The sequence below is a fragment of the Malus domestica genome, chromosome 02 (assembly GCF_042453785.1).
Source record: "Malus domestica chromosome 02, GDT2T_hap1".
Taxonomy (NCBI): Eukaryota; Viridiplantae; Streptophyta; class Magnoliopsida; order Rosales; family Rosaceae; genus Malus; species Malus domestica.
In genome coordinates, this window is record NC_091662.1 from 13,574,285 (window position 1) to 13,583,580 (window position 9,296).

General features: G+C 36.3%; 1 protein-coding gene across 1 annotated transcript; it reads left to right on the forward strand.

Annotated features, from left to right (window-relative positions):
* Window positions 1-3,378: 3,378 nt before the first annotated feature.
* Window positions 3,379-8,368, forward strand: LOC103403420 (probable disease resistance protein At5g66900). Its single transcript, XM_008342257.4, has 5 exons — window positions 3,379-5,053; window positions 5,594-5,922; window positions 6,268-6,626; window positions 6,750-6,961; window positions 7,263-8,368. Exons 1-5 carry the CDS (start codon window positions 4,186-4,188, stop codon window positions 8,096-8,098), a joined length of 2,604 nt encoding a protein of 867 aa, XP_008340479.3. The 5' UTR covers window positions 3,379-4,185; the 3' UTR covers window positions 8,099-8,368.
* Window positions 8,369-9,296: the final 928 nt, after the last annotated feature.

Here is a 9,296-nt window from a genome sequence, read left to right on the forward strand (position 1 = left end):
TTTCAAGGCCAAATTCTTTGATTTTTGGGGTGTAATAGGAAGAGGGAAGATCATAGAGGGTTTTCCAAGTGATGGTTTGAAGTAACTCACCGGAAAAATGAAAAATTTTCGACGAAAACGGGTAGAAAACCCACCGGGTCGCGCGGGTCGCAGGTTGAAAACCCATTTCTGTTCTTCTTCCTCCGCTTCTCGCCCTCTCTCCTTTCCTCCTTTCCCCTTATCTGATTGGCCAGAAACTTCTCTCTCTTCTCCCTATTCGCCCAACTTCTCTCCCGAAACTCTCCCGGAGCTGTCTTCTTCTTCCTTCTGGTTGTGCAATTTTGCCCAATCCTCTTTCTTCTTTTCTCCACCAGTCACGCGCGCACACACACACACACAAAACCTTCCTTCATTTTTTTATTTTTATTTTCTTTCCCTTACATCCGAACCATCCATTTCAGATTTCCTTTAATCTGGGCCATCCAAATGGCACACCAAATTTTTATAATAAAATTCATAAAATGCTCAAACTTCAAACTTTAAAATCTTTTTCGTTATAACTCCAAATCACGAACCGTCTGCGCCCACGCTTCCCTAGTGACGAGTACTACGAGGATATTTCAAGAAAACAAATCTTAGATGGCATGACACAACGATTAACCTCGAATAATGCGCGTGCCTCAAAGGGCATTTTTGTAAAATCCTTTATTAAAACTTTAAAAACTCTTAAAATCAGGGACGGGCTGTCACAGAGATACCCATTTTTTTTTTCCACAAATACCAATATAGAGGCTAAAAGACACTACGATATTAAATTCATATGCGGTCGAGATATTTATGAATTTAATCATTAAAATGCATAAGCTCAATTATACATTCAAGTTAGATCAATTCCTGAAGTTTTGCTCCACAATAAAAATTGCTTAGCTATGAGTTCGCCTTTAAACGTGCAAAGGTGATATACTTTTTAGCCACAGTTCAATGTAATGTGAATTGTTGTCCACAATTTTTGTATCTAATAAATATCCACGGTTTCGACTGAAAAAAAAATATCCACGGTTAAAAATATCCATTGATCTACCAAAAGTTAATTTCCTGGTTAATTTCCAAGTCTCCCTCCATAGTCAATTGAACTTTTTTTTTGTTTATCCTACCTTGCTTGATCACCAACAACTTAAGAGAAAATCGAACTTTGTATTGCTTGTTTTCTGAATCTCTTTATTTTGGGTTCCAAATTTAATAGTGTCTCACTTCCATTATCATCCATCCAATCTACAAAATAAATTGAGTCATTGGTTCAAAACTTTCGTTTGTCTTTATGCCTTTGTCTCCTTTCCAAACTTGCCTTCACAATTAGGATAAGAAACAATATTTTCTACCTGCATTGTGGTTGGTGGGTTATTTATGTCACCATATGAAAGCTTCCCAGACATGGTGATGCAGTTTCCTGGTTAATTTCCAAGTGTCCCTCCACAGTTAATTGAACATTTTTTGTTTATCCTATCTTGCTTGATCACCAATAATGTAAGAGACAATCGAACTTTGTATTGCTTGTTTTTCTGAATCTCTTTATTTTGGGTTGCAAATTTAAGAATGTCTCACTTTTTTGTTATCATCCATCTAACCAAAAAAATAAATATAGTCAAGTCAATGGTCTCTTTTTATTAATTTTTAATCTTTCCTCCCACTTTTATTCTTTTATTATTTAATAAAATTCGGAAATTGGGGATTGACTGGGACTATTGTTTTATCGGAAATTAACTCTTTCTAATTACTCTGAGCATAAAGAAAGTAGTCTATTTTATAATTGATGACTAATCCAGATGTCTCAATTCTTTTTTACCGTCTTGTGCTGGTTTAGAGAGTAAAACTACTACTGTAATTTTTAGACCATATATACCATATATGTAGTGTAGTTTGATTAGCATAATCCATTATATATCATCTTTCCAACCAAAAAAATAAATTGAGTCAAGTCAATAGTCTCTTTTTATTGATTTTTAATTCTTCATTTGGCAATATGATTATTGAAGTTGATCCGTAATTCAAAACCAAGAACGTGCTTACAATTTTATATTACGTTGTCATGAAGCACACCATATGTGAATTTGACCTTGGATGATTTAGAATCTGTTATTGTTAATCTTTTTTTTATATTTTAATCAATTTTTCTCACATTTTCAAAGTTACATTGTCTGGTTTGCTGGTAGTGGGGGAGCTTTTTGACTGGGGCGGCCTAGGAACAGTTATCAGTGTGCTCTACGACATCTTCAAGGAGGTGAAGGCAAAGACGTCCATGTTCAAACCCTCTTGGATGCCCAATTCTATTTTGATTTCCTTTAGTTTGATCATGATGACTAGTGGTTGGTCTATGAATTATTTTTGAGGAGCTAATGAGTAAAAGTAGTACTCAACTTTCTTTTAGAGCACATATATTAGCTGAAATTCTCTTATGCACATATTTTTTCACGAATGAACTGTTGAAACCTCATATCTGACCTGCTTTGAGGATTGCAAGACGACAAAAATGTATAGGCTCAAGTGCACAATATGGGCTAAAACTTTTGCGGTTCGAAGACTTTTGAATCTAGTTAGATCATATCTTTAAGAGAAACTCTAATTTTTTTTTAGTATACTGCCGATTTGCTCCCTAAACTATCACCCAACTTTCGATTTTCCCCCTGAACTTTTTAATTGGAAAATTAAGGACTTAAACTAATTTTTTTGGCCGATTTGCCCCTGTTAATTTTTCATTCATTCCATCCAAATTTTTGTTAAATGGAAGCATATGCACAACATGTGTGGGTAGTTCGGTCGCTTCATTCTTTAAAATAATTGAAAACCTTAGATTTCTAAAATATAAACCTATGCAAATATGTGTGATTCTATAGCTTTTGTATCTAAAGGTCTAGTGAAATGACACTTTTGTCCACAAATGAGAGTTACGTGGTTTGCACATGATAAGAGTTAACGTTAATTTGGATGAAATCTATGAAAAACTAACTATAGGGGGGAAATTGGCCAAAAAAAATTAGTTTAAGTCCTTAATTTTCCAATTAAAAAGTTCAGGGGGGAAATTGAAAGTTGGGTGATAGTTCAGGGGGCAAATCGACAGTTTACTCATTTTTTTTAAACTAGCGAGTGAACAGTATAAAAATATTATTTTAGCTACTCAACTTAATTTTTCATCTCCAACAACACTTTATTTTAACAAATTTTAAATATTTTATTATTAAAAATTCAAATTCAACCCACTCATTTTGTAGAACAATATTCCCTCTTCATACCCTCCAATGTTATTTTTTTTTTTTTACATTTAGCAAGTGAATAGCTGCACTTTAAATTTAAAGAGCGATCGTTCATTTTGTTATAATAGAGACTCTTTGACAACATCTCTTTGAGATGAATTTTTTGAGTTTTGCTCTTTAAAACATAGTGTTTAGAGTGTTGATTGTTTTACAACTAAAAAATACGAAATTCCAATTTTCCTGTTAGTGTGGTGGTACAAAAATTATAGAAAATAAATTTAAAAGGGTAGATCAGTAAAATTGCCTATATGGTAGCAGTTAAAGTTACCTTTTGGGTAAAAACTTCCCTTTGTTACTTTCACTAGTTCTTTCAGAGAAAAGAAGCACCACCGGAGTGGTTGTTGAGTTGGAAAAGGAAACGCAATTGAAAGGTTCCAACTTGCGATGGATTGCGAGTGAACACAACACTTTTCAGAAAGGGATGGAAAATGGGTTTGTGGTAGGCGGATTCCTTGTCCCCAAAGAAAGAAATAGAAGAAATGCCCCCATGCACACCAACTGTTTGCGTTGCGGTCCAGAAAATTTTAAATTATTTCAAATATTATTTTATCTTATTTATTTATCGGAAGCCATGAGTGTGATATTTTGGTTATCGGAAGCCATGAGTGTGATATTTTGGTTAGCGGAAGCTTCTTCTTGGTCAGTCAATGCAAAATGTATTAGTTTCGAAGTTTCCCAGAAAGCAGCTTTGCAATTTGCAGGTAGGTAAAAGCAAAGTCAATGGATTCAACTAAGCCTCCTATGGAATCAGGATCGGATTGTTCCTTATATTAAGAGCATTTTTATTTGGGTTTTTTCATACTACTATGTTCTCCTCTTGTCTTCAAATTTTGATTGAAATAATTGCAAGTTAGTTTTCGGATTTTTCGGTGTCGGGTTTTGTTTGAGGGAAGCTGGAATGGCAGAAGTTGGGGGGCTTTTTGCAGGGGCTGCTGTTGGAACATTGTTTACTCTGCTGTATGATGTTGTTAAGGATGTCAAGGACAAGACTATGATGTTTAAGGAGCTCCTCGGAGATCTCAATTCCACGCTAGAAGCGTTAAAGCCGCTGATCTATGACATAGCGAAGTACAATGCGGTGTTGGATCAATCAAACAAGGAAGTAGAAAAAATTCTGAAACAAATGAAGAATGGGAAAGAGTTAGTTCTCGAGTGCTCCAAGCCAAGCCGGTGGAAACTCTTCAAAAAGTATAAATACACCGAGCGACTTCTCAATTTGGACAAGTGTCTGAAAAGGTTGTTGATGATACTGGCGGTGGAGGGAACAAGGAATACGTTTGAGAACTTGGCTGTTTCAAGGGAGATAGTTGGTGTTGTGAGGGAGGACTTGGCTGTTGCAAGGGTGACATTTGGTGTTGCGAGGGAGAACTTGGCTGTTTCAAGGGAGTCATTTGGTGTTGCGAGGGCGAACTTGGCTGTTTCAGGGGAGACATTTGGTGTTGCCAGCGAGAACTTGGTTGTTTCAAGGGAGACGTTTGGTGTTTCGAGTGAGACCTTGGCTGCTGCGAAGGAGATCTTGGCTGCTGTCCAGAAAAATGGTTCGGTAGGAAACATAGAGAATGTTGTGATACAAAAGCAAGAAGAATTTCATGATTTGGGTTCAGTTCCAGAACCTCCACATGTTACAGTTGGATTGGATGAGCCTTTGAGGTATATGAAGAAGATGCTTCTGAAGGGCGATGTCTCAATGTTAGTGCTGACTGCTACGGGAGGATGCGGGAAAACCACATTGGCAATGAAATTCTGTCAAGATGAGGACGTCAAAGGTATGATATTACTTTCTAATAGCTATTTGAGAAGTGTTATATTAGAATTAATCTGTAATTTAACATCTTTTTCTCTCTATTAGTACGACTAGTATGTTATAGATGTCATTCGTTGAGTTGAAGCCTTTTGAATGAGTTTACAGCCTATTTATATCAAATCAAACCCAGCTTCAGATATATATAACACCAAGTTAATCCAAAGTGTAATATTTCAATTGCTTGAATATTATGTCTTATTGGATATTAGTCTCACTCATGCATTATATCAGTAAGGAATCGTCCCCATTGCTGATATACAGTTCATATCTGAGTCTTACATGAATATAAATGGAAAACCTCATGGGTAGGAATTTACTACACTAGCTTCATGATTGAACTACGTTCCATTATGACAGCTACTTTACTCGTTTCATACTCTTTGCATATACTAAGGCTGTACTTGAGATCAAGGTTTAATTTTTTCTACCTCAATGTTACCATCGTGTATTGTTCTTTGTTTACACATTTATCTAACATATTTCTTGTATTGTATTTTGATAGGTAAATTCAAGGAAAATATATTCTTTGTCACTGTTTCGGAACACCCCAACTCAGATGTAGAAAAGCTATATCAACGCATAAAGTCTCAGGAAGCGGGACAAGATCTACTGTTGGTCCTGGATGATGTTTGGTCCAACACTGTTCTTCAGAAGTTTGTTGAATTGAAGTTGCAAAATTACAAGATCTTGGTGACATCGAGATCTGAATTTCCAGGATTTGGCACTCCGTATAAACTCAAACCTTTGGAGTACAAAGATTCAATGACTCTTTTGCGTCATTCAGCAGCCCTGGGAGATAGCTTGTCTGTTCCAGAAGATCTCCTGAGAGAGGTTTATTTCTCACTATGCAATTCACGACACAATATACTTATCAAGGCCTCACAAATTATAGGGCAACAAAGTGGGGATAAGAAATTGTTTTGATCTTTTACGATCAGTATACAAATACAAGTATGCACATACAGAAGCGAACACCCATTTTACCATATGAACGTGCAAATGATCATTCACGAATCACATATGATTTTAATTATGAACTAAAACTAAAATAAGAATCAAGATAACTAGGTAGTCATTAACCATTTTCATGAAACCATTGAGATGTTAAAAGAAACTTGAACTTACAGTCTGCAACTCAGATGGTAGTTGACATCATTTGGTACAACTAACCTGCAGATACTAAAGCACTGTAAGGGAGTTCCGCTTGCCATTACAGTGACCGGGAACTCACTTAGTGGACAAGCAGCAGAATCCTGGCTTTCAAGACTAGAAGACTGGCGTAGAGGTTCTATTCTTGATTATGAGACTAAGTTGCTTCTTTGCCTTAAAAGTAGCATAGATGCCTTAGGTGACAAAGAGCCTATCATCAGGGAATGTTTCATGGACCTTGTTTCATTTCCTGAAGATCAAAGAATCTCTGCTGCTGCTTTCATTGATATGTGGTCAGAGTTATATATGCTAGATGGGGACTTTCGGTCCATCAAGAACCTCCACGAGCTCGCCAGGAAAGGTCTGGCAAATCTTGTGATCACTAGGTACGCAAGATTTTATGCTTCTCCAGTACAATATTCTCTTTGAAAATTTCTATATTCATGAGTAGCTCCTACCATAATATACAACTGCAAGTCTGCAACTGACTGAGTTTGCATTGTTACCAGGAATGAGAATATGGCGATTCTGGATAACTACTATAGCGAACACTTTGTTCGCCAGCATGATATGCTTAGAGATCTGGGTATCTACATTGCGAAACTAGACCCAATAGAAGATAGAAAAAGACTGATTGTCGTAAGTGGACGCAATCAACCCAAGTGGTTGAGGGAGCAGAAGTCTCAACCCATCAATGCTCGCCTATTATCTATCTCCTCTGGTTGTCCCATCTCTCTCTCTTTATAAAATGCATATACATGCATCTACCTATGACCAGCATATGTACACACGCATACATACACATTCGTGCATGCTCACATCCAAACACACACACACACACACACACACTCAGATTTGAATAGCACTATCATTTATTTTCTCCACACACATCAACACATAAACAAGTACATGCATATGTACACACGCAAATGCACGTGCACACACAGACACACACGCTAAAATATGCAGTAAAGTTTCATTTAATTCTCACCTACTCATATCTCGTAGCATATTGTTTGCAGATGGAACGTACCCAACACAATGGCAGAGTGTTCATCTACCACAAGTTGAGGTTCTAGTTTTGAATTTTAAGACAGAGAACAATGCCTTACCTGAATTTGTGCAGAAAATTGACAAACTGAAGGTTCTAATAGTCACAAACTATGGTTTATCACCTACTGAATTGAGTAATTTTAATCTTCTGGAATCATTATCAAATCTGAAGAGAATCAGATTAGAGAGCATTTCAATTCATTCCATAACCAAGAACTGGGTACCATTGAAGAGTCTAAAGAAGATATCGTTATTCATGTGTAATATGGGTCAAGCTTTCCACAATTGTTCCATCAAAATTTCTGATGCCTGGCCAGGTCTAGAGGAAATGAATATCGACTATTGCGATGATTTGGTGGAACTGCCTGCCGAGCTCTGTGATCTTGTTCATATGAAGGTGCTTAGTATCACCAACTGCCATCAGCTATCTTGCTTGCCTGAAGAGATCGGAAATCTGAAGAATTTGGATGTATTGAGACTAAGGTCCTGTACAGAGTTGGTAAGGCTTCCGGTTTCAATTGAAAACCTCACTAAGTTGCGCTGCCTTGACATGTATAATTGTTTCGGCATTAGGAAGTTGCCTGAAGGCATTGGTAAGATGAGAGGTTTAAGAAAGATCAACATGGGACAATGCTCAAGATTGGAGGAGTTGCCTCTATCAGTGTGGGATCTTGACGAGCAGTTAGAGGAAGTGATTTGTGATGAAGAGAAGAAACCTTTCTGGGATTCCTTCTTAGCCAGAGACAAAATCAAGGTGACAAAAGAAAAATCCAATCTGAATTGGCTCGAAAAGCCTCAGTTATGAGACCTGTCTTTCCTCAATAAATGTTGGAGCAACATGTTTCTGATTTGTGTTGCATTGTTTTTCTCAATAAATGTTTCGTTCTTGGTTCTGTCCAATTTCTATGTTTCATCATATGAGTTTGTAATACTATTTATTTCAAACTCTGTTGAGTCTTAAGATATTTTGTGGTGTTGTTTTTTTGTATAATTATCATGTTATTGTTTTACACAACATAAATAATGTGTATTATATTTTCTTGGATTATACGAAACAAAATGTGTTTTAACTGCACCTAATATGTTAATTATGCATTTGGTTATATCTATGGTCGGCCCCTCGACCTGCAATATGGTTGGTGGGTCATCTCTGTCACCATATGAAAGATTCCCAGACATGGTGATGCAGTTTCCTGGTTAATTTCCAAGTCTCCCTCCACAGTCAATTGAACTTCTTTTTGTTTATCCTACCCTGCTTAATCACCAACAACGGAAGAGAAAATCGAACTTTGTATTGCTTGTTTTCTGAATCTCTTTATTTAGGGTTCCAAATTTAAGAGTGTCACACTTTTTCATTATCATCCATCCAATCTAAAAAATAAATTGAGTCAGTGGTCTCTTTTTATTAATTTTTAACACATGTTTTCTTTTATTATCATTTTTATTATTTAATAAAATTGAGAGATAGGGATTGGGAACTATTGTTTTATTGGGAAATTATCTCTTTCTAATTGTTCTAAGCGGAAAGGAAGTAACCTACTTTATAGTTGATGGCTAATCTCGAAGTCTTGGTTCTTTTTTACTGTCTTGTGTTGTTGTAGAGAGTAAAGCTACTATTGTAATCGGACGACCAACTTTATGTGTAGTTCTACCCGCCTAATCCATTATCATCCGACCAACTCTTTTTATTTATTTTTAATTCTTTCTCGCACCTGTATTCTTGAGTATTCTTTTTTATTGTTTAATACAATTTGGAGATAGGGGATTGAGAATTGTTGTTCTGTCTGGGAATTAGCTCTTTCTAATTGCTCTAAGTGGGAAGGAAGTAGTCTATTTTATAGTTGGTGACTAATCCCCATGTCTTGGTTCCTTTTTACTGTCTTGTGCTAGTTTTAGAGAATAAAGCTACTATTGTAATCTGACGACCAAACTTTATATGAAGTATAGTTCGATTTGCCTATCCATTGTCATCCTTCCAACAAAAAAACAAATAGAGTAAGTCA

What these genes read in the sequence shown, in the direction of transcription:
- LOC103403420 (XM_008342257.4), top strand. Translation starts at nt 4,186, where the DNA reads ATGGCAGAAGTTGGGGGGCTTTTTGCAGGGGCTGCTGTTGGAACATTG. An exon ending in GCAAATCTTGTGATCACTAG is followed by an intron (nt 6,627 to 6,749) that starts GTACGCAAGATT and finishes CATTGTTACCAG; the next exon opens with GAATGAGAATATGGCGATTC. An exon ending in CCTATTATCTATCTCCTCTG is followed by an intron (nt 6,962 to 7,262) that starts GTTGTCCCATCT and finishes TATTGTTTGCAG; the next exon opens with ATGGAACGTACCCAACACAA.